Consider the following 26725-nt stretch of genomic DNA (forward strand, 5'->3'; position numbering starts at 1 on the left):
TGGAATCAAACCCGCAATCTTTTGATCATGAGACAGCAATTCTTACCTCTTAGCATTGTCCCCTTTTTCTTAGGCTGTATACCTGGATAAAAGTGCGCTTGTTTTGTTATACTTGTACCTTTTGTGAAAGTGCTTAATTGATATTTGGACTTCAGTCTTCACACATTATACACTTCATGTTAAAATTTTATCATTGGGACTATAACATGAAAAAGTTTCTGTTTTAGTTATGTGTTCATCATTTCTTGCCTCGCCTTTCCTGTCATCCTGCATTTACCCAGATTGTTGTAGGCACGGAACATACATGAAATGCATGTGTTCCAAATAACGATATATTATTTACCCTATACAATTTCAGACCTTTTTTTTCCGACTTGAGCTACGTCATGGGGAAGATGAGATATCCGACTTTTTGCTGCTGGTGCTGATCGACAAAGACATTGACGAGGAGGTGTGAACAAACTTAAGGTGGCCCGGGATTATGACTTTTTTTGTAGACTTCAGGGATTCTAGGGTTAAAGGTTAAACTAAACACATTTAAAACGTATTGGGTCTATTCCAAATACAATTCAACCACAAAATGTTTTTTAAGGTTGATGTATTTTTTTTCTCATTTTATATTATTGACTGAGGTCAGTGAAAGAGCAGTGGTACATGGTAACTCTGATAATAAAGGAAGCACTGTTTTCTCCAACCTGTCTGAGTGGGATCTCAAACTTTGGAAAGCATTAATGTGAAATATCCAAAGGGCAAGCATGTGTTTCCAGTCCTTTCTGATAACACATGAAAGCAGCATTATACCTTTTAGAGCTTTAGTGGCTGCAGATTTTCCTTTTCCAGTGACTTTCTTGATTAGTGATCCATCACTGCAGCTAATTGAACTAACGCGTTCTACCTTAATTTTAATTGACTTGCCTCCTAAGCTGCAGAATGCTTCATTTTTTCTGTTTTCCTTAAACAGCAACCAAACAAAGTAAGATGTGAGCCAACAGATGATCAATAAACCTGAGCAATTTTAAAACTAAGTTCCTGGAGGGCCACCATATTCCTCTAACCATGTCTATAAATTAGCATCTAATTTTTACTATTAATGAAAAGGGCCATTAAATTCTATGGTTTGTTAGTGCTCTCATTATACTGTCACCAGACATTTTCAAAGCTACTGATTTTCTTTGTTCTGACAGCACCAACAAAATGTTTTGTTGACCAAAGCGCATCCATATTTCTCGGATGTCCCATTTTTCTTTTCAGATGTTTTGTTGAAAATTGATGAACACTTAACTACAAAAGGGATCAAGTTAGCTGGTCGTCAGTTACCTCACTTTACATATCATTATTGTTTGGATGCTGGCAAGGGAATAAGGAAAAAAGGGGTCTGGTTCTAAAAAAGGAAGTCACTTAAAATTATGGCAAAAACGTCCTGTAGCAACAGTGATTGGTTACCAATTAAGAACTAGTTTGATGTTCCTGGTCTAGTCCTCCAAATTAAATAGGTAATTCTGATGTACTTGATGTTGCCCCGTATATAATACAGAAGATGCTTTTAAATGTACAGGCATGGGTTTGAAATGTTATTAAAGGGATTTAGTTGTTACACAATCCATATTTCCCTACTTACACATAGGCCATGGATTTCCATAGGAATTTAGAAAAGAAGAATGCTTCATAAATTTAGTGTATTACACTGCATATCAATAACATGAAAGTAGTTCTGTGTCTTTGGAGTCTTCCAAGTCAATTTCTAATGCTGGTTTATGGGGACAAGATTTTATACATTTTTCATTTTAATTCTGTGGGGTTTTGTCCACCATCTACATATTCTTTATTCTACTATATGTTCTGCATTAGTTTTATTGCACTAAAGATATTTTTTTCTGTTTCTCTCATTTCCTTGAGTATCTGATGTGTTTTTGGCATGTCTTCAACCTGTACAGTTCATTTATCTAAACCTAAATATTTAAACATCTTATGTGATCCTTTTTCTTAACTCCTAATGTTCCTAAGTAAGTGGAAAAGGAGGGGCTGAAACCTTGTGAAGCTTGCTGGTAATCCAGCTGCTATTTTTAGATGAACTATAAAAGAAGGGGCCAAAATGCTGATGTCATTGTTGTTGCCTGGCAACCACTGTTTTTCCACTTCAAGAGCTCTGTGGTTGCTAATAGTATTATTGCACATTCAGATTTTGCAGGCACTTATATTAGGAGCTTAGTTTAATAATAGACAGCTATGTCTACTGGAAGCGGATGGAAACATTGCATTTCTTTGTCTTTAACCATTCTTTTTACAGTTTTCTGATTTTCTATAGCAGGTCCATTTCTCTTCAATCTCCGCTGTCTCTGCAAAATTATCCTAACAGTAGTTTAAACATGCTAGTCATAGTCACTTAATTTTCCTCCAGACCATCATACATGAATCATTCTTTCTTTGCTTGAGAAATCATAGATACAGCATTAGACCTGATTCTGCTCTCTCCTCTTCCTCTGACTTACAAGTGTATTTAAAAATACAGGTGCCCGGCAACTTGTTCAGAAATTAATGTATATGGCTAAAACTTATATTCTTCACAGGGCTATGAGGCATTTGCTTTTTCTTTGCATACTGATGCTCAAGGGTTGCGCAGTGGTTAGTGCCTGGTCCCAGTCTGAGTGGGCATTTAAATTTTCTCAGGGTAGTTCAATTTTTATCCTGCATCCAGTTCTAAATTAGCCCATTGTTTTTGTGTCAGTTGGCCCTAAATTTGTTTAAGAGGGTTAGGCTAGGTTAGTCATGGTGAACGCTTTCCAACAGAGCTCTGCATGTGTGGATTGGCAGCAACACAAGCATTCCATAGGGTAGTGTGCTCAGCCCCCTTTCTGAATTCTTAGTTTACCTCTGACTGTGTGGTCATACATACCGCCAGCTCCATTATTAATTTTGCTAATGACACCATCATAGGCCTGATCACCAACAATGATGACATGACTTGACATACAGAGTAGAGGTAGTGCCAGTGTTCTAACGAAGCATCCTACCCATCGAAATGATCTACGCACTGATACTACGCATGCGCAGACCAAAATTATGCAACTTTTCTACCTAGTGTTGAAGTTTGAGGTAAGTGTTACTGTATTTCAGTAATATGTATGCTTATCTAAGCCTTACTACATTAATACATTTATTACAGTTTACTGCATAGGTATTTACTGTCAACATTTTATAAGTTGTATACTTTGCATGTGTGACTTTTAATCTTGTACAGCCCATTGTATCCATGCACGAGTAATGACCATCTTGTGAAATCTTTGCATCAGGCTGTGTCTCTTTCGGGGATTAAATGATGCATATAGAATAAATTGAGAAATGTTAACATTTCCATAAATAAACTACGGTAGGATACTTCGACAAAGTAGGACAAATCGTCAGAACACCAGAACAACAATCTCATCATGACACGTTTCATCTCTTATTTCACCAGCACCTCTAATTCCTTAGATGTCTGAGTAAATCTCACATATCTCCATCTCTGAGAAACATGTACAGGTGCACAGAAGAGTCCATCCTCACTGGATACATCACTTCTTGGTAAAGCATCCACTTGCTTCAAGATTGTAAAGCACTGCAGATGTTGGTGAAGGCAGCAGAGAACATTACCATCCAGTTCAGTATGCATGCAACACTAATTGTCCTTAGAAAGACAAACAGGGTCATTTAAAGACCTCTGCAATTCTGCACAGTGGCTTTTATTACACCTTCCATCTGGAAGATAGTACTGGGCTATTGCAGCTCTCACAAGTAGATTCAGGAACAGTTTCTACCTCCAATTCATAAGGTGGCTAAGCAGTCATTCTTAGACAAAAATATTCTAACATAACAAAGAAACTGTGCATGCGTATATAAATACACATTGTATATGCAGTTTATTTATATTTTTGTATTGTGTTTTCATTGATTGTTCAGACGAGACATGAATGTAAGAGTTTTAAATTTACTTATTTGGCTGATGCCTTTATCCATGGTGGCTTACAACACTTATGATACAATCGGTTACATTTCTTTTTGTTTTTTCCAGTTGGATCACAGGCAGGTCAAGTGACTTGCTTATGGTCACACAGCGTCTGTCTGTAGCAGAATTTGAACCCACAACGTCAGTGTTTGAAGTCCAAAGCCTTAATCATTACACCACACTGCTTACAGTCTGGCCCCACAACATTAGCTGCTGGATTGCACTACCTACAAAAGTAAATCAGGAAAAATAACAGTGGGAGACTTGAAAAAGGAATATTGAATTATAAATGTTTATTGTCAAAAAGCTCACATAAAGTGAGGATTTAAACAGCATTCACAAACATCTACGGAAAACAGGAGTCCTCAATATCCAATGCAAAACATAATAATAATGTTCTCACACACACAATATATGACAATAAATGTAACATTTAGAATAATAATTCATCTGATAAAAATTGCATAATTACTGAAAAGTGTTAGAATCTTGTTACAAATGAATATGCATAAATTGGGAATACAAGCAAAAGCACTTTGGAATGGTTTAGGCTGAACATGGAGGTTGATATTCTCATATACATGAACTTTTTAAGACTTTACACAATACTTGGGGTTGTGGCAGAGTTACATAGGGTTTGCACTGTCCACTAATGGATCCAGCATCCTGAATATGAATTCTGTACTAGGGCAGAGTTGGCACATCTACCCTTTGCCCAAAGGGGATTTCCTTCCACATACCCCACAGATGTGCAAATTAGGGTAGCAGGCAATTTCCAGGTGACTGACATGTGAATTTGATTGTGGATGTAGGCATAAGTGGCCCCATAATTAACTGGTGCCCTGTCCAGAGCTGCTTCCTGCCTTGTCCTCAGTGCTGCTAAGACATACTTGGGGCCTCCACAATCTAGAACTGGAATGAACAGACTCGAAAATATTTTGTTATCATACAGTGGAAGATTGTATGGTGACATTTTGGTTAGCACTGCTGCCTCACAACCTTTTCTGTTTTTAGCTTAAGTCTGCCCCCAGTTACTGCCCACATGGATTTTGCATAATTTCAGTCTGTCTCCAAGACATTAAACTTGGGAGAATGATACCATAGAGAACACAATTACAGTATTTATTACAAATTGACCTAAAGCAGATTCAGACCATAGGCAAATATGTGGTTGATTCAGTTTAATAGGTAGATAAATCTATTCTATAATAAAACAATAAAGTCTGTGTGTCTAGTCCCGCTAAGAAATCTGATTGGTCAGTTTGGCCATGTTGACAAAATGAAAGAGGAAGTGCAAGTGTAAGACGCACAAGGAGGAGAAACAGAATGGGAAGGATGTGGGGAGTCACCTGCAAAGACGGCATGTGTAAAAGCGTATAGGATGCAAGAAAGGTGCCTCAAAAATAATTAGAGTCTGAGAAGCAGACTTGACAGGAACACACTCGAGAGGGGGAGTGTTGGTGAAGAGAAGTTCAGATAAATGCGGACACCGAGGAAAGGCACTGAATGTACACTTTAGGCATAATATTGCAAATTATTTTTAAATTATTCTGTTACCCGTCTTTGACAGGTAGCATTGCTAGTAGGATATAATTTGTCCCATGGGAAACACTTAGGAATTTGAATAAACACGAACTGTTACACATCGGTAGTTAAAAATATTCAATGCAGCATAGCCTGCAGTCTGCAAAACCTACAAAGCCACATACGTCACGACTATAGACATTACTCATAACAATTCATTCATTCAACCATTTAAAGGTAAAGCCCACGCGACACACTTTGTAATCATGGTTGATATGAGAAAGTCAAAAATTTAACAAAGGTCAGAATGTGAAAGAAAATTCATAGTTCAAAGAACATTAAAAGGGAATCGATAACCAAAATAAATCAGAGCCAAAACAAAAAATGTCTTGGTCAAACAACAGAAACAAAGTTGAAACCAGAGATCTAATTTATAAGTCATACTGTATCTCTATCTCATGATGCTTATCTTCCATCTTTACTCAATAATTTGATCGATATTAATTTCACTTCTGATAAAGATAATGGACATATTACGAGTGACATCGGTTTGTGTGGGCTAGTTAGGACCTCCACAACATATTAGATATAATTACGCAATAGAATGTTTGAATCTTGAAAATATACCTTTTGAGAAAGTGATTCAGATGGCTAATATAATGTTGGGTTACTTAGCCTCCTACAATTGTGCTCAATGCAGAATGTTATGCTGAAGCTGTACAATGTATTTTTTAAGGCACCATCTGCAATATTCTATAATATGTTGACCTCCAAATTACAAAAAATACTTAGGAGCTGATAACCGATGGCATAATAAAAGGCAGAAGACTGTGAGATACCTTAAAACATTTTAATAAAACAATTAACAAATTTAATAAAAACAATGCATTTAAGTATCTGAGTATTTATGCACCCAAGTGGTTAAACTTGGGGCCAAGAAAATTCTCAATTCAAGGGAAAAAGGTGAAAATGTAATTAACAGATAAAATACAATTACCAGAATAAGTATAAACTTAAGACCCAATTAAGACTGAAGCCCAAAGAAAAAGGGGAAACAATATGAAAATCAACTTGCAGAGTGAATAAAACCAGTGCTAGGAAACTCTGAAAATAAACTATGAGAAGAAAGACCTGAATCTTAATCTTAAGCAAACAGTGAAGACGAGATGAAAGTGATTGAATTGCTTCAGACTTTAAAGGGACTAATTAGTATCGGTGCCTGATACTAATCCTTCATCAAAAACATGGGAGGACAGATTGAAACTGTTTCTGAAACATTAGAAAGTTCACACAGAGAACTAGAAATATATGGCATAAGTTACTAAACAGTGTAGTAGATAAAATAAATGTTTTGATATCATAACATGAGGGCAAATACCAATATGTGAGAAATGCACCATGCACTACAGAGCTCCTTGAGTGACCAGAATGAGAAAAAAATTCAGACATGAGCGCCAGTAGGCTTTGCCCCCTAGGAACCAAGTTACCCAAACTATTCAATAACATTTCAGTAATTATTTACCACTCTGATGCTGATCTTTCTAATACTTTAATAAAATAGGTAATTACGATAGCAGCAGATGAGACAAATTAATAATTAATTGCAGAATTGCAGTAATTGAGGGTTCCTCTAGGGTGCCTCTTTCTCTTACACGATTTGGATCAAAAACAACTCGGCACTTTGTCATCTCATACCAGGCTTAAATTTCGAGTTTGGCATTTTTCCATCCAGCTGTTTTAGCTCTTGACCGTCCTCTAAAAACTGCATACCAGTTTATAAATTTTATGTCCGTTTGAGGTTAAAAAGAAAAAAAAAAGCAACACTTTATCCCCAGCGGGGAATCGAACTCAGGTCTGTGAGGCGCGGCAAAGCTGCTGTGCTCTAAGAAGCAAAACTTAGCACGCTACGCCACGGAAACTGTTGTACCCTTCTTGAAGCTTTTGTGAGTGTTTATTTGAGCTTTGGAACTCGGGCTTTACACATTCTATAGTTTATGCCTACTACATTTGGTAACATTTATTACTAAAATATGAAAAAGTTTCTGTTTTAACAATGTGTTTACACAGATTACTGTAGAAACGGAACATGCATGAAATGCGTGTGTTCCAAATAACGATCTATTATTTCCAGTCTAAAACTCCACTTCACTCCCAGATAATCAATCAAGGCGTGAGCTGGGAAAACTTCGCGCACGTTCTAAGTCGGTGGGGGGATGGAATAGCCGGCTGCTGGCAGCTTGTCTTTTATCAGCACATTTAGAGGACAAAGGATGCTGGCAGAGAGGTGTGAACGGATTTAAGAAGCGATTTAAGGTGGGCCGGATCTACGAGTTTTTTCGTAGGCTCTGGTAATTCTAGTGTTAAAGGGATAAAAAATTGGAATTGATATCAAAATTGGCTGATCAAGTAACATGAAATCGGGTATTGGCCCTAAAAAAATCTGATCATAGCATCCCTATTATCTATTTATGTATTTATTTGTTTCAAGCCAATTTTACCCTGGGGACAAATAAAGTTCTGTCTAATCTAATCTAATATAAGAAAACTGATAATTAAACAGTCATTCCAGATTCCTGTGCATAAAGGACTCAAAACATTTTGACAAGTTATAAATGGAGAAACCAAACTCAAAGACCAAAATGCTGACCACAAAGTCCTAAAAAACAGCCATCAGTATTACTTTTTATTCTGTCTCAGTTTCTCAAAGCATTCAAAGACAGGACAAGATCTGAAGAAAAGAAATCCTTACCCTATAAGAATGAATAGTATAGCAGTGATGTCTAATGCTTCAAATGATATCAACACAAAGTGATACTGCAAAAAAACAAATACACAGATAAGACAAGAAAATGTGGAATTTTCAAACCCACTTAATCCAGTTCATGTTCATGAGCTAAGGCCTGTCCTGGCAGCACTGAGTACAAAGAGGGCGCCAGTCCAGATCCTCCTGCAGACACTCCCAGACTCATGTTTATATTGAGGCCACTTTAAAGTCACCTATTTGTCTGTCAGGAACATCTTTGAGGGTGTGTGAGCAAACTGCAATACCCAGAGAATGTTACAGATATTCGGTTTGACGTATGCATAAATCTGTCACTTCATAATTTTTAGCAGTTTCTTATTATTAGCGTTTGCTGTGTACCAGCACGTATCTCACAAAACTTTCACGAAACTTGTCAATCAAATTTTTGCATTTCAAAGTCCTGGAAATATACCAAGGGGGGTTTTGTTGTTTATGGGGGTGTTGCTGCATCCCAATTCCTCTGATTGATTCAGTCAATCTGAACCTGATAGTACTGGCAGTTTTGTATATTTATTCCAGACACTGCCTAAAACAAAATGATCCTTTGTCTTAAAATAAAAAAATCAATAAGCACTAATGTTAGTCATAAGATAAGGAAAAATCAACGTGAAGTAATAAATAATAAGGTTCCTGTGTAGAACCTTATACTATGAATATAACACCAGGTTATGTCACTTGCAGTAATCCTCAGATGATTCTGCACTTATGGAGTGTATTTATAAGGTGAGGTCAGACAAAGTATAAGAGTAAGGGGAAGAACTTTGTTTCTTGGTGGAATTGTCTATAATTCAACTCAGGAAAGTCAAGAAACTGATTATTGACTCTCACCACCCCCAAAAAACCTCTATGCTCGGGCACTATTGAAGAACAGGATGTAGAGGTGGTACACTACTACAAGTACTTTGGGGTTGACTAGCCTCCTAATACAGAGGAACTATATAAGAAAGGGTTGAGTAGATTCTTTTTTCTTCATTCTTTTGATGTGGATCAGTATGATTTTCTATGCTGTGGTGTGCTTGGACAGTAACATCACTTCAGGAGAGGCCTACAGAATCAACAAGTGCATTAAAAAGGCAGGCTTAGTTTTGGGATGCACTTTCGACCCACTGGAGGTTGTAGCAAAGGAGAGAATGAAATCAAAACTGATGAACATTATAAGAAACATAAGAAATTTGACAAATGAGAGAAGACCATTCAGTCCATCAAGCACATTTGTTTAGCTAATAGCTGAGCTGACACAATATCCTAACCAGGATTTTCTTAAAGTTTGTCAATGTTTCTGCTTCAACTACATGTCTTGGTAGTTCCAGAGTCCCACAACACTTTGCGTAAAAAAAGTGCATCCAGGCCTTAGTTTTAATGCACTTACCCTTAATTTCTACTGATGATGTTGAATATGCGATTTACTCTTAAGGGGAAAGAATATTCCTGGATCTACTTTATCAGTGCCTTTGAGGAAGTTGAATACCTAGATTAGGTCCTCACTCAGTCTTCTCTGCTCGAGACTAAACAGGCTTAATTCTCTGAGTTTGCTGGAGTAGGAACCATCCTTAAGTCCTGGGATGCACTTGGTTGCTCTTCTCTGCACAGCTTCAAGTGCTGCTATGTCTTTCTTGTACTGTGGTGACCAGAACTGTACACAGTACTCCAGATGTGGTATTACTAGTGCATTATATAGTCTGAGCATAATGCCCCTTGACTTAAAGTCAACAGTTTTTATGGTATAACCTAACATTTTATTAGCCTTTTTACTTGCTTCTCTGCATTGCTTAATCAATGAAAATGTTGCGTCAACATAAACCCTAAGTTTTTTTCAGAGGTTGTTTTCAGTATGACAATGTCTCCCATCTTGTATGTATAATTGATATTCCTTTTGCCAACGTGTAGCACTTTGCACTTTTCTACATTAAACTGTATTTTTCAAGTGTTTGCACAGTTTTAAATGTTGTCAAGATCATTATGAATTATTTTGCTGCCTCCTCAGTGTCTGCCATCCCTCCAATTTTACTGTTACCTGTGAATTTGACAAGTTTACTAACTATACCAGAATCAATGTCATTAATATAAATCAGAAAAAAAATTGCTCAAGTACAGACCCCTGAAGGACTCCACTGATGACCTCTCTCCATATGGAGCATTCTCCTCTTATCTGTACTCTGTCTCCTGCCAGTTAACTAACTAGAGATCCAGTTTTACAGGTTACCCCTGATGCCTAGAGTTTCTACTTTCAGAACTAACCTTTGGTGTGGGACTGTATTAAATGCTTTTTGAAAGTCTAGGTAAGTTATGTTGTATGGTTTGTTTTTGTCAACTATTCTGTTTGCTTCTTCAAAAAAATCTAAAAGATTGGTTTGGCAGAATCATCCTCTCATAAACCCATGCTGAGTGTTATTTAGAATATTATTTTCATTTAGGTAATTTTTTATTTCTTTGTTATTATAGTTTCCATAATTTTGCATGGCACAAAAGTAAGACTAATTGGACTTTAATTATTAGGATCCATCTTGTCTTCCTTCTTGAAGACTGGAGTTACATTTGGAACTTTCTAGTCCTCAGGTATTTCTCCTTTCTGAAGTGACTGCTCAAATATATCTAATAAGGGTTTATAGGTGACGTCTTTCATTTCTTTCAATAGAATTGGTAAGATCCCATCAGGGACAGGTATTTTATTAGGCTTCAACATATTGAAGGCTTTAGGCACATCTGACTTTTCTGTTTTAAAATCTATGAACTCACCAGAGTTTGTTTTTACTTTTGCATGAGGCATTCCACTTGTTTATTTCTTTATAAATACTTTGGAGAAATATTTGTTCAGTTTATTTGCTACTTCCTTTTCATTCACGGCGATTTCTCCATTCGTGTCCCTAAGATTTCTTAAATTCTAGTTTCCGGTATATCAGAATTATCTGGCTTTTTAAAAATTTTCTCGTACAGTGATCTTTTCAGTTTTACTTTTTGAGTAATACTCCTATTTATCCATTTTGGCCAATTCTGTAGTCTTTTTGTTTTATTGCTTTTCACAATAAACTTATTTTGAGCCTGGATCAGAAAATCTCAGAAGTGACACCAACTGTCATTTATAGTTGCAGAGTTTTTGCTTTCCCATTTGATGTTTTGTAGATACTTCCTCATCCCCATAAAGTCTGCTTTCCTCAGGTTATAAGTCTTCATTTTGGTGTATGAACAATGCTGTACATCTTCTCTCAGATAAACTAGTATTGAGTACGTTAAGCAAAAGAAATTATGCAATAGAAGTGTGTCAAGAAACACTACTGAGGCTCCTTCAAAGCAACATCAATATACCTCCATAATGCCTTACTGTGACTGCTCTTTTTATGTTTAGCTAAGTTAGAAGTTTTCTTTCTTTTTAGTAAGTCTTGTGTGTGCTTATTTATTTATTTTTTTGAGCTTCTGTAAAAATCCAACTTTCCCCCTTGTGATAAATAAAGATCTATCTATCTATCTATCTATCTATCTATCTATCTATCTATCTATCTATCTATCTATCTATCTATCTATCTATCTATCTATCTATCTATCTATCTATCTATCTATCTATCTATCTATCTATCTATCTATCTATCTATCTATCTATCTAGCTAGCTAGCTAGCTAGCTAGCTACAATCACCATTGTATAAGCTAGACATTAAATTCAAGTCTGTATATGGAATATTAATATTATTAACCCAGCATTATACCTATTGAAGTAATTATTTTGAACTATCACAGAGAATTAATTTACTCTTTATACCAAAATTGTTATATTTTTATCTATATAAATAAAATTTTTTTCGTGTTTGAAATGTAAATGACGTATGACCACGGAACATATTATAATATAGGAACTTATTATTTGTGTGAGAGTTATTTTACTGATATTGAAAAGAAGAAAAAAGACTGTTTAAATAAGGAGCTGGGAAGGTGAATGTAAAGAAGAAGCCAGAGGTAAAGCAAGTGAGACTCCGTAATAAGGACGGTTGGGTGCACGGAGAAGGAGTGCTGGCTAACCTAGAAGGACCTTCAGAGCACACGGCTTTACTTTGCTTTTATGGTGCGGGCGTTGGCCATGGACGGACGCTAACGCCGAGACACCCGGGTGAGACAGACTTCTTTCTTCAACAAAGGAATTGTCACCAGGCCGGTGAGATCGCTTCTTTTACATTTAAATTCAGTATACGAGTCAGCGGAATGTATCTGACTTGATCACTGGATTCATTGCAGATTTCCCAGGCCGTGTGAATTTAGACTTTAAAACAAGAATGTGCTGTTTGTAAATAGGGTAATTTTCCGTTTCTTTTCCTTGCTTGCTTTCTTTCTTTGCTGTTTCGCCGTTTTCTGGGGAGTATATTATAGAGTGTTTAAGAGGGTGGCATATTAATTAGGGTTTGTGTAGTTATTATAGATTTGACAAGGATTTAAAGGGTGTTTATTGTTTTGTTTGATTTATAATATATTCTTTTTTGATTGTTTAAAGAATTGTTGGGGTGATTATTTCCTTTGTATAAATTCATAAAAGACAACTCCAGATGAGGATACCAAATTGGGGCTAAGGTTCGATTGGGTTCCGTACTTAATAGAATTAATTTTCCTAAGAGTAGGAGATTTTTGTGTGTGCTGGGCTCCTCATTCAACTTAAGAGGAACACGCTACACCTTGATAGTAAAAGAGATGAAGAAAACAGCTTTGCGTCTTTCTACTTTTTAACTGTGCCGAGCTGTAAACAATGTGAAGACGAGACCGCCTTCAGCGGCGAGGGGTCGTAAGAACAAAGTGGACGCTGGGAGGTGCGGAATGTCGTGCTTTTCCTCCAGGTCAACAGCTTCGCAGTTTCGGGCAGCGTCCTCTCTTCTCGCACTGTTTGTCACACTTCAAGTGCCCCATCAGCTCCTGGGACAGTGGAAATAAGTGTAATCGGTGCTATTGAAGCGGGACTCTCTTGGTAAATTGCGGTACACTGCTACTTACTGTCCCTTAAGATGAATTCGGGTCACTAAAACCCCGCAACATTCAAGGTTGCTTTTGTGATGAATTCTTTTAAGAAAATGAAGGATCTAAAAAGATATACCGACCTCTTCATGTTAAGTATTAGACTTGGGAATTGTTTGGACCTTCTGCCCGTTAAGCACGGAAAGGCAGTGTCCACATTTCTCAGAATAATTTTTCGCTTAAATCACAGGCACATAGTGCAAGGTTGTCAATCAGGTAGTTTGCCCGAAACCACTGCAGTAGTACTCAATGTATCTTTACTTCTTAAATGTTAATGTTTGACTGTTTAATAATTTATATGCTTCTTATATCTTTTTCAAATTCTTTTATCAAAATATTTTACTACTTAATAATTAATATTTATATAATTTCTATTTATTGTAAATGATCTTTATTTGTTCATTAACAAACTTATTTTATAAATACTATATTTTAGTTTTTTTTGAGCGAAGCCACTGGGTAATCAGCTAGTATAAGATAAAAAGATGACTCCATGATGTGACAGATTAAGGTCTCTGTGACCCCTTGAACGCTTAGACTAGACGTCAGACACCAGGTAAAAGTCCAAATATGAATATTTATTATAATAATAAAGTGCACAAAGCACCCTCCTCTCCACAATACTCAATCAACAATTAATAAATCAATAATAACAATAATCCTCCTCACTCCCAGACGCGTTGCCACCCTTCCACCCAGCTCAGCTCAATGTCTGGGCTTTCCCACAATCCTTTTATACACCCTGACCCGGAGGTGTTCCTGGCCAACCAGTCCACAGTTCCTTTTCCCTTCCGGGTCAGGGTAAACAGTCCTTTTCTTCACCCCGGGAGCACGTCGTTCCTTCCTGTCACGTGACCGTGACGTACTCCCGGGTTATAGGGCACATAAGAGTCCACGAGCCCCCTTACAGCGACTCCTGGTGGCCCCCAAGGTATCCAGCAGGGCTGTGTATAAAAACTACATAGTCCATGAGGCCCTGCTGGAACTCAGGGCACGTCCACGCTGCTGAGAGAGCTCCTCCTCGTGGCCTGGGGGTGAGGGCCGGAGTAGAAAGCCAGCAATCCTTCACAATGATTAACCCTAAAGTACAAAATATAGAGCAGTCAGTAAACAGAAGCTGCCCTCTAAATGCATTTATCCTCTGCCCATATTGCTAACTCAGGATATCATTGCAGGTTTAACTATTAACTAATTTAGTACACAAAATTCAAGTATAATACAAATCCCTTTATAATATACTTTTGGTCTATTTGACTCTTCTCTTTTTTGTTTTATTTCTTTATTCTGTTTTTTTTCTGTGCAACCCATAAAACAACTGCTCTTCAATTTTATGGTCTTTTTAGTTGATTTCACATATGCTTTCTTTTATACAGGATTTCTTTAAAATGAAACAATCACACAAGCCCTGCATCTTTCCTTTGCATTAAAGTTCTGTATTGACATGTGCTTTTAAAGCATGATATATTGCTAGTTTGAAGCAAGTCACGGTTGTTTATAGCTGAGTAAATTATAAGACCAGCCTACTTTTATTTCTAGTGGTAAAATGCCTGCTTTATTGTTTCATTTTATTATGTGCTTCTCAAAATGCGGGAGTGGAGCACCAATAAACTGTGCTTACAGCTACCCTGACGTTTTTTACAAGTCACATTATAGTCTTTAGTTACAAGACAGCAAGTAAAGGTTTCATAAAAAGAGAATAAACTTGAGGAAAAAGAGCTACTTGACCTTCAGTTTTTTGTGATAAATTGAGATAAAATCTACACCTGTTACCTCATTTCTTTGTCCTGTAGGTCTCACTGTAGAAATCATATACTGTGTGTATATATACTTTGTGTATATGTGTATGTGCTTATATATATATATATATATATAAATATATATATATATATATATATATATATATATATATATATATGTGTGTGTGTGTGTATGTATATGATATTTTAAGATGGAAACATAGACGCTGATATAACCCATAGAGTGCAGTTTGGATGGTACAGTTGGAAGAAGGTACCAGGAGTATTGTGTGATCGAAAAATTAAGGTGAAGGTTAAAAGTAAGGTTTTTAAAACAGTTGTAAGATCAACAATGATATATACAGCTGAGACATGGGCAATAGAGGGACGACAGGAAAAGAAATTAGATGTGGCAGAAATGAGAATGTTGAGATGGATGTGTGGAGTTACAAAAAGGGACAGAATAAGAAATGAGACAATCATAGGTACAATAAAATTAGGAGAGTTACCTAAGAAAGTACAGGAAAGTAGGTTGAAGTGGTATGAACATGTGATGAGGAAAGACAATGAATTTTCGGGCAAAAGAGGGATATGGATGGAAATACAGGGGGAGAAAAAGGTAGAGAGGCCAAAGCACAGGTGGGTGGATAAAATAAAAAGAACTGAAGGATAAGGGCTAGACTGGCGAGGAAGTGCAGGGCCAAGCTGTCTGGAGGTTAATTTTGTGTGTGTGTATCTGTCTGTCTGTCTGTCTGTCTAATGGCTGTGTTGTTTTGGTTTTTTTTCCTACTAAATTGTGGACATGTTTCATTTTCCATTTCATCTGCATCAGTTGTTACAACTTATGAGCTGTTTTACCTTTTAGGGATTTTTCATTTTAATATATTTTATTTACTTTTTTTATGTCACTGCAATTTAAAATGGTTGACAAGGTGGCGCAGCTAGTAGCTTGGCCAACTCACAGATCCAGCATCCTGTATTCAAGCCCACCATGTCTATGTGGCTTTCCTCCTACAACTCAGCTAAGTGATAATTCTGATTTGGTCTCTGTATGAAAGAGAGTGGGTCCTGTGGTGGACCTGGCACGCTGTCCAGCGCTGTTTTCTGTTTTAGGTCAATGCTGGCAGGATAGGCTCTGGCTCAGTGACACTTAATTGGATTAAGCAGGTTTCAGAATATAAATGTTATGTAATTTAAAACTCTGGGTATCATCTTTACAGTGATAAGACTTGTGTAGTAGGTATATTTTTAGCTCACTATTGCCTGTTAAAGAATTGCATCTCATTTTTCCTCAGTATTATACAGACACTGCTCCTAAAATAACTTAGAACTTTTCTTTGAAGCTGTATGAGTGGATTAACTCTGAAAGAAGAAAAGAAATTTCAGTGGCTGACTTTATTACCGTTACCTCTCTCACCTCTTCATACAAAACAGTCTGATTGACATTCATTGCAGAAAGACTCTGCAGAGCAGAACCAAAGAAAGATGAAAGAAATATCACACCTTTTTATCACTTAAAATGAAATGTGAGTTTAAGGTCGAAAAATTCAAAAAATAGATTTTTAGCTATATGCTATAGTGAATCTATAATTGAAATACTGGTGTAAATGCAGGCTGATAGGCAAATATAAATCAATAGTATTAAGTCACAGGATAATTAACTCTGCCTTTTTCCATTAGGATCCAGTTGTGTGTGGAAAGTGTCTGGAAGCCATAAGTTGGATGAAGTACACCAAAGGGCCAAGTGCCTGAAGGAAAACTTTACTTCTGAGGCCTGGCATCCTCATCTAATATGGATATTAGTGGTTACCAGACTCAGCTGTTCACCCAATTCTCATACACTTTCATGGTGTAATTTCTTTTAATTTTTGTAATGTGTACAGAGTACAGGGAAATTCCCACTTGCATGTGATAATCAACAAGCAACATGTTGCCACTTTCAAGTACCATGATTAGGTAGTATAACAACCTTATTTTGAAACCTCTGCCTTCCTTACCTTAAAGTCATATTATGACAGAGACCTTAAATCAAGAAATACATCGTCTGACTCCTACACTACTTTTATGTATCCTTGGGATTTTAAACTGGCCTGCTTTTTAACGTTATTATGTATATCCTGGGGTAGAGGGATTAATAAGTATGTAAAATAAGGCAGGGTCATACCAATTACAACTAGGAAGCCAGTGATTAAGGAGTGAAATTACAAAGTCTTCCTTCTGAGTTATTGTTACAGTCCTTGTTACCCAACATTAAAGTAACTGAAGAGTAGTAAAGGAAAGATTTGTACATCCTGATTATAAACAAAAACAATAAGTCAGTTTTGATCAAGTAAATGAACTCAGTTTTCTGGATCATGTAGATTAAGAACACACCTCAGTTCTGCTACAAATGAGTAAGCAATGCAATAACTGGGGGTTAATTATGTCACTAATAAATAATTTTTAGTAGTAATGAGTAAAATGAGTAAGCAATGCAATAACTGAGGGTTAATTATGTCACTAATAAATAATTTTTAGTAGTAATGAGTAAAATGAGTAAGCAATGCAATAACTGAGGGTTAATTATGTCACTAATAAATAATTTTTAGTAGTAAGCTAGCAGGAAGATTGTATGTAGTATCTGATTCAAATGGTGGTATTGAACATTCTTTCTTGCCTAGCCAGTAAAATTCTTGCATACAGATGAGGGTTATTTGTTTAAAATAGTTTTTTCCTAATGAACCCCACCATTAACAATACTGTACATTCTTGTAAATGAGTTCACAAATTATTTAGTATATTTGCGTTTTCATTTAGTCATTCAATGAACTGAATACAAAAGTTGAGTCATGTAGCTGTTATTCCTTAACTATTTGTATTTTACAGTATAAGATAGTGCCATCTACTTTTATTAATACTATTTGTATTTTATTTGATAAATCGTGATGAATAATTTGGCAAACAGTCCAAACTGAAATGTTTAATGCTACCAAATGAAATGATGATGATGACAGTGCTGAAGGGACACTCAGCTTTTCTCACCATTTTTGACATCTTCTGGAGTTGTCAGTGGTCCAACAAACATTTTCTAATGTCAGCATACATAGATTTCTACACATCCAGAAAATGATTTCTTAAAACTCCAAGAAGCAACATTTACCAGTCAGTATAAGAGTTTTTAAATTGTTAATAATTCTATCAGTATGCATGATACACTCCTGCCCTTCCTTGACTTTTTCTAAATGTCTGCGCTGAAATATCTATGCTGTTGTAATTCTAAACTACCATTCATTAAAGAGTAGCATTTTTTTGTTAGTTTATTTACAGAAAAGACCCCACCTCCCCATTATCGACATAAGAAAAGCTATTGAACGCTGGTACCCTGGTGTTGATTACTGTCTCTCTCCTTTTGCAAGCCTCTTCTGCTGTTATTGAAATTACTAAAACTTGCTGCCCAATTGTGAATCATTGTGTTTGTTTTGAAGACAACTGCACGATAATCACAGATAAAATGTTTCATTATGTGTGAGGAAAAATATCATTTTATACCCTATACAGCAACTTTTGACTTGTGAATTTATTGCTTCTTATAAAATACTTCGCTAAACTGCACTTCTTTCAGTCTCTGGAACTTTTTTGCTTCAGAGTCGTGTATGCTGCTTTTCATGATGTCAATTGACACTAAGCCAAATCTAGAATAAAAGTATTAATTTCTCTATGATATACTGCTTTTACGAGTATCTTGAATTATGCCTTCATGCTATTGTGAATTTTAAGAAAAGAGTCAGAAAACCAAGTAAAACACATTTAATCATTTCCCGGACTTTGATTCCATGCATGGCCTAGAGGCATATCATTTCTTTTTTTGCAATTAACAATTGACAGATACATAGTCCACAGAACAGTGTGGGAGGCTTGTTTCTGTGTTCCTACCCGTTTAAGCAGTAAACAAACACTGGTGTAGCATGTAGGCAATAACTACAAGCATTAACAATCTCATGCATGCACAGAGTGATTATGGATTTATCCTTGTGTATGTTGACAAGCCATCATCATCTTACATAATTCTACAAATACTTCTCAACATGGTCTACAGAGACTTTTTTAATCTCTGTCCTGCTAGAATAAGGTGCATGAGCCATGGTTGGTTTATAAGCAGATGAGGGCTGCCTACCCATTGGAATTAAGTAGATGAGGACATGGCTGTTGGAGAGTAGAATTGCTGGCTGATTATTTGCTGAACACAGAAGGTTCTTCACTTTTTGGAGTTGTCCTTCCGGATATCTGCTGATAGAGTGTTTGATGTGAGATTTATTTATTTATTTTACAGTAGCAGGGTCACTTTCTCCTGCATACCAGAGATTATACTTTGGAAGCCCTGTTAATTAGTTTTAGGATATATTCACCAACGTAAATTGTAGAGAAATAATAAATACAATCATGCCAGTTTTTACCTACATGGAATATTTTAGATGGGTATTAACACTTACAGTATGTGATGAAGGAATTGAATGTGCAGTGAGCTACTCTTCTAGCAAACAGATGTTACAGGTGAAACTCATGAAATGAACATCCTTGCAAGAGACTGTTTAATATTAATTGCACATTGATTGTGTTGGAGAATTCACCTAGTGTATCATGACCAATGTGACTGGAAATGTTAATTATAGCCTGTTCAGTACATAAACACTGGAAAGAGTCTTTCTGAATTAACTGTTTTCTTGGAAATGTATTTAATTAGATATTATTCCTATATAACTGCATTTAAAACTGTGTTTTTTTTGTCATTTAGAGACTGGATCTCCAGTGGCAGCTAGCTGTGTTGGACTTGGGAGCTCCCTGAGCCCTCCAGATGGACAAACAGGAAAACCTGTTCCAGGATACAATGGTATGATGATTAGATTGCTGTCTGCTCTCCAATGCATTCATTTTCTGGGTACACATGTTCTCTGTATTACAGAGGTTTGGGGAGTAGAATGTTCAAGACAGAAATCCTACCTTCAGCAAGATGCCCGTCCTTTGCAGGGCAAGCTTACACTCTTTTTTATGTCTCCTTATATCAGGCTAATTTTGAGTCATCAGTGAATCTGACACACAAATTTTAAGGGACGTGGCAGGAAACGAGAATACTTTGTGAAACAGGAAAATGAACACTGGGATAAAATGAAAATGCTACAGATACCTTGACCAAGTAGAGAATCAAGCCTGAGTTGCTGAAGCTGAAGGTGGAGCTAAACATATTGTGTGTAAATGAAAAATAAAAAAGTGAATCTTTAAAATATACAAATATATATCTTCAATACATACATGATAAGGGGTTTAGTATTGTAATTATTCTGAATCACCTTGTTAAAATTAATATCATATGTAATTGCGGGAGGCAAACAATCCCAGAAAAAAGCACACACTGATAAAGGATGTGATGATTAAAGGTAAATAACAATAAAACAAAATTAAATTGAAACGTATATCATCTTCATCCAATAGGTTTTATAGCTTATTTTAAGTAATAGCATATTCTTCTTGCTACGCACTTGTAGATACCGAACTAATGAATTGTACAATATCAGACAAACTGATATTATAGAATAATTTCTTTTGAATGCTTTGAAATTAGTTTTTTTTTTTTTGTCTGGTGCCTCCTGACTCACTGATATGAGTTCACCTATCTTCATGTCTTGTTAAGCACTGAGCTTTTTGGGATTCCCCCCTATTTTTGGCCTTGTAGGCCATTTCTAGACCTTATTCTGCATGGAAATACACCCTTATGATAAAGAGTAAACTAACAGGCATCTTCAGAAAAAATCATCTGAAGGGCTTGAAGGTGTGCATGCTGCATCAACAGACCCTAGGGGTTCACCCTCTAATGGGATATGAGGAGTCAACTTTGCTCCTTTTCACAAAACTATGAAAAAATTTAGGCATGTAGATTGTCATTTATACTGTTTTGAGGTTGCTGATTAAGAATATAATATTTTTGATAAATAAATCTTTACTGATATTTCTAGCCCATAGCGTGCCACAGCCATAAGGTTAAAATAATGTGGGGTATTGTTTTAGACTTTATAAGGGTCAGTGATTATGAATATGTTATTTTTGATAATATACTAACGATCTAGCCCTCTATGGAATTCTATCAGAAGGTGAAAAATGACAAATTTCTATTACAATTGAGAATTTTTAGACTTTAAACATCTAAATTGAGATATCCATTATAATATTTTAAATATTCAACAGAACTGTTGATTATGTTTTATTATTATTTATTTGTTGTATTATTTTTAGTATTATTTTTTTGGATTTAAGGATAACTGTGATATCGAGTTCAATACAGTGCTTCTGAACCTTGTCAGACATACACATAACACTGCAGTGTCAAAAACGAGAAAACTGTTAGCTATTCTGATCATACAGAGGTCTATACACTATCAGTGTGTCTTTTTTCCTATTTTCTGTGTGTTCCCTTTTTCTTTTTTTATTTGATCCTATGTTATTTTTGTGCTGTTGTTAGCCTTGTATTTTTATTCGTGGGGTTTGTTCCTTCTTTAAACTTTTGGTTTTGTTTGTGCTTATTTGAAGTTAGTTGTATACACAGGTTGTCATGTTTGACCACATAGGATCAGGTGGCTGAAGCAACTTATTCCGGACCTCACTATAAGGCCTCTGTCACTAGCCTTTTTTTCTTATTTAGTCCTCCTAATTCTGCATCCTTTGTTCTGTGTCTTTCTGTTGCTCTGCTAAACTAGGCAGCGCATTTAGTGTTGCAGAAAATGTTCATGCATACTGTGCTTTAACACATTGTTATGCTGCTATTGCTAGAGTGTTTGCAATTGTATCCTAAATTCAATGAGAGTGAATTTGCATCATCTTGGATGATGGACAGCATTAGACTATATGTCATTGTATAGGATACATTTGCTCTCTTAATGAGAGACTGTGTTTGCTTTTATAGATGTTAGTGATGTTAACATGTTAAACGTGTAAATGATGTTAAAGGTCTTAATTTGACTACTTTTACATTGCATTTGCTTGTTTAGGGACATAAAAGAAAACAGCAAACTTTATTGAGAATGTAGTTAAGAAGAATGTCTTTTGGACTACTACTACTTCGGTAGAAATTTTACTGATAAGATGAGACTATTCAGTCCATCATTGCTGTATGCTGCTAACATCTCAACCAAAAGATAAAGCCAAAAGGTTCTCTGTTTCAGCAACATTACTTTATAATTTGTTTCTAGTCCCTGTGACCATTTGAAGAGATTCTTTGCTTCTAATTAGTTTTCCGTGATTTTATCAGTGTATATTACTCAGTATTTTATTGAAGCAGTTTTTTTCTGGATTTGATATCTTGATTTTCTTCTATCAATCCCTGCTCAAAGCTGGAGAAGTGCAGTTCCCTTTTTAGGGAAGTACATGAGGCTTTTAAGTGGAATTCCTTTTAGCATCAAACTGAAGTAGGGCCTACTGAAACTGTGCAATTTTTAAAAGAGAAATTTGTAATTAAAATCTGTTGCTAGAAAAAATATCTGGCGTATCTTGCTGTATTTGATTCCCATCGATTATGTGCTATTTATTAGTTTTTTTTTTTTTTTTTGCAATTTAAGTTGATATAATATGTCCCTCGTATAAGCCATTGTAAATGAAAATGAGTTAAGATGTTCTTTTAGCTGGGTAAAAATAGGAGGGCAAGCTAGCAGTGTTACAAAGACAACAATGTTATACTGCCTATAGAACCTTGAATGGTGATGAATGAGACTCCAAGGGCATGGAGTGGCAAAGTTAAAAAAGAGTGAGAAGGCTGAAGAAGCCTAGTGCCAGGTTGCATGGTCTGTAAGTTGGATCTAATTGTGAGTAAATTATCTCAGGGTGTATTTTAAATTGTATTTTTCCATATCTGTCACAAATTTAGGAAGACTGTATCGAAATGAGACTGTGGTAGGCGCTTCCCTACAACACTGTCTGAAGGTGAAATGTCTTGTTGGCCATGAAAATTTTTTCCCTTTTATTATTTTAATTGCTATGTCTCTAAAAGAGATGAAAGGAGTAGTTTTGACTTGTGTTACAATAAACAAAATCTTGTATATAAATATAGTAGAAAAATGTTTTTACAGAATGTTGCATTACTAGCAGATCTGAAGCAAAATGATCTTCTCTGTTTAGGTAACTAAGAATCTTGAAATCATGCTAAAACAAGAATTTAAATATTTCAAAAACAGGAGGAGGCACAAGATTCTTTTTTGACAAAATAGTGAATGAATGAGTTCACTGAATGAAAGTGAAGACTTGTACCAGATATTTCAGATCAGATCATCCTAGTTTAGGATGCAAAGCAGTAGTTAAATTTGAAGGTGAGATGAATTTTTAGAAAATGCAAATCCAAACACAACCTCTCATACTCAGCTCTGAACAAAACTAATTGGCTCGATCCAAAAAGTAAAGTGGCCATGACATAGGTGACATACATGGTTGTCTAGAGTGTATCTACATGGTAGAGAATCACTACCATGATATCAGTGTTTGGTGTATGCTATTAATTTAGTTTGTTGGGGGTAGGCAGACTAGCAGTCAATGCATATTTTAAAATGTTGAGAGGAAATACTGTACTCCTCCACAAGGTAATTTGTTAATTGTTTGATTGCGAGAAAAGTATCAAAAAAGTAAGCACGGCCCTGCCAGATCATGATGATGATGACAACACAAAGTAATTAAAAGATATAGCAGAATAAAGTTTGGTCATCCAAGTTTAAGTGTAACAAAACATACAATGAGCAAAAAAGTATTTTTGTTATTACAATCACACAGAATATCATTCAACCATGGATGGCACCAAGTATTAATTATACTTTTAATGAAAATAACAGGAAAGTGTTTGTTGGCATATGGTAAAACAAATTTACGCCTCTAAATTATATCTTTCTTATTTTTTATGTTACAGTTACTGTTCTGGACACAGATATGAAAGAAGCAAAACCTAGAATTTTGGGGAACATTGTGGTCAAGTAAGTATCTGTCCATCACCCCCTCCTTTTCAATGAGATGCATTAGTCTGAGCTGAACAGCCATGCAGACCAGGGGAGTTGCAGCATCTCTCACCAGAAATGGGAGCACTTATTCAGAATGCAGTCAGAAAACTGGAGTGCCAGGATAAAACATAAGTATTCTTTGAAAAGATGGTAACGTAACCTAAAATCAGAATCTGGACTTAGTTGTCACACGATTGTGTCTCGGCCAATATTAAAAAATTGATAGCTAAGTAATTATGAAGATGTTTCTGTTTGTCATAATAAACCTGAAAACTGAAGTTTCACTTATCTCCCAATAAATTGTAATGATGTTTGCTGATGACATTGTGATCTGTAGAGATAGTAGGGAACAGGTTGAGGAAATCCTGGAGAGGTGGAAATATGCTCTAGAGAGGAGAGGAATGAAGGTCAGTAGGAACAAGACAGAATACATGTGTGTAAATGAGAGGGAGGTCAGTGGAATGGTGAAGATACAAGGAGTAGAGTTGGCGAAGGTGAATGAGTTTAAATACATGGGATCAACAATACAGAGTAATGGGGATTGTGGAAGAGAGGTGAAAAAGAGAGTGGAGGCAGGGTGGAATGGGTGGAGAAGAGTGTCAGGAGTAATTTGTTGCAGACATGTATCAGCAAGAGTGAAAGGGAAAGTCTACAGGACAGTAGTGAGACCAGCTATGTTATATGGGTTAGAGATGATGGCACTGACAAGAAAGCAGGAGACAGAGCTGGAGGTAGCAGAGTTAAAGATGCTAAGATTTGTACTGGGTGTGACGAGGATGGACAGGATTAGAAATGAGTACATTAGGGGGTCAGCCCAAATTGGACAGTTGGGAGACAAAGTCAGAGGGGCGAGATTGCATTGGTTTGGACATGTGCAGAGGAGAGATGCTAAGTATATTGGGAGAAGGATATCCGCTGTGGCAACCCCTAACGGGAGCAGCCGAAAGAAGAAGAAGATTGATTGAAGATAGTAGTTGTTGGGGAAGTAATCTTTTATAACTCCATTCCCAAAAAAGTTGGTATTCTATTTAAAATGTAAATAATATGATGATTTGCAAATCATTTTAAACCACATTTATTGAAAATAGAGCAAAGATAACACATTAAATGATGAAACTGAAAAATTTTATTGCTTTATGAAAAATATATGCTCATTTTGAATTTGATGCCAGCAGCATGTTTCAGAAAAGTTTGGACAAGAAATGTTTACCACTGTGTTGCATCACCTCTTCTTCTAACAACACTCTTTAAACATTTGAGAACTGATGAGAACATTTGCTGTACTTATGAAAGTAAAATGTCCCATTCTTACCTGATGTAGTATTTCATCAGCTCAACAGTTCAGGGTCTCCTTTGTCATATTTTTCATTTCATAATGCAGGTCTGGACTGAAGGCAGGCCAGTTTATCACCCAGACTCTTTTACTACAGAGCCACGCTGTTGTAATATGTGCAGAAGGTGGTTTGGCATAGTCTTGCTAAAAATACGCAAGGACTTACCTGAATAACATGTCGTCTGAATGGCAGCACATGTTGATCCAAAACTTGTATATATTGTTAATAATTAATGGTGTACGCTACCCATGCCATGTGCAGTAATATATCACCATACCATCACAGAAGCTGGCTTTTGAACTGTGTGCTGTTAACAAGTCTGATAGTTCCTTTCCTGTTTAGCCAATAAGGCACAGCATCCATGAGTTGTTTTGATTCATTAGACCACAGGGCAGTTTTCCACTCCATCATGAATGAGTTTGGTCCCAGAGAAGGTAGTGGGGTGTCTGGATCGTAATTAATTGTTTTTTTTCTTTGTATGGTCGGGTTTTAGGTTGTATTTTTGATGGAATTAATAAACTGTGTTCACAGACAGTGGTTTTTTGAAAGTGTTCCTGAGCCCATGAAGTGATTTCTACTAAAGAACTGTGCCTGGTTTTAATACAGTGCCGCCTGAGGACCCGAAGTTTATAGTAATCCAATATTGGTTTTCGGCCTTGTCCCTTGCGTACAGAGATTTCTCTGGATTCTCTGAATGTTTTAATGATACGGTGTACCACAGATGAAGAAATCCCCAAGATCATTGTAATTGTACGTTGAGGAACGTTATTCCTAAATTGTTGCACTATTTGCCCGAACAGTCTTATACAGAGTGGCGAACTTCAAAATGGCCTTATTCTTTTCTTACAATAGACATTTTCTTAATTTAAATATGTGAAATGTTTTCTGTGTTCTATTGTGAATAAAATATGGGTTTATGAGATTTGCAAATCAGTACATTCTGTTTTGATTTCCATTTTACACAGCATTCCAACCTTTTTGGAATTGGGGATGTACATGCACTTACACTTTTTAATAATTTTAAATCGGTAATTGACTGCAGCTTTTTGCTGTTAAAATATACATTAAATACTATATAGGTGTTTTTTTTTTCTTCGGTGTATTGACTAGACATTTGTAATTCATGATATGTAATTATAAAATAAAATAACATTTGTCTTTATCTTTTCTTTTTCCAATGAAAAGTGTAGGCTGCTGCATTTTAAACAAGCACGCTGTCCAAATTTGAGCAGTGTCTGTTTTAATTTGAAGGAGAAAAAGAAGGTCTGAATTCCTTAAAGTAGCCTTTCTTACTGCTTTGCCTAGTTGCACAGGATGACTTCTTCAAATACTTTTTTTTCACAACTTTCTTTAACGT

At 36.1% G+C, this 26725-nt stretch overlaps 1 protein-coding gene across 2 annotated transcripts in view; it reads left to right on the forward strand.

The window, feature by feature from the left end:
* The window catches only part of acss3 (acyl-CoA synthetase short chain family member 3), a 228480-nt gene that overhangs the window by 145216 nt on the left and 56539 nt on the right, over positions 1-26725 (forward strand). For both annotated transcript variants that reach the window (XM_028817153.2, XM_051919742.1), the window contains 2 exons: positions 19804-19899; positions 23947-24010. In XM_028817153.2, the coding sequence (XP_028672986.1) occupies positions 19804-19899; positions 23947-24010 (160 nt within the window). The remainder of the gene's footprint in view (positions 1-19803; positions 19900-23946; positions 24011-26725) is intronic.

Source organism: Erpetoichthys calabaricus, chromosome 1, assembly GCF_900747795.2.
Source record: "Erpetoichthys calabaricus chromosome 1, fErpCal1.3, whole genome shotgun sequence".
Classification (NCBI taxonomy): domain Eukaryota; kingdom Metazoa; phylum Chordata; class Cladistia; order Polypteriformes; family Polypteridae; genus Erpetoichthys; species Erpetoichthys calabaricus.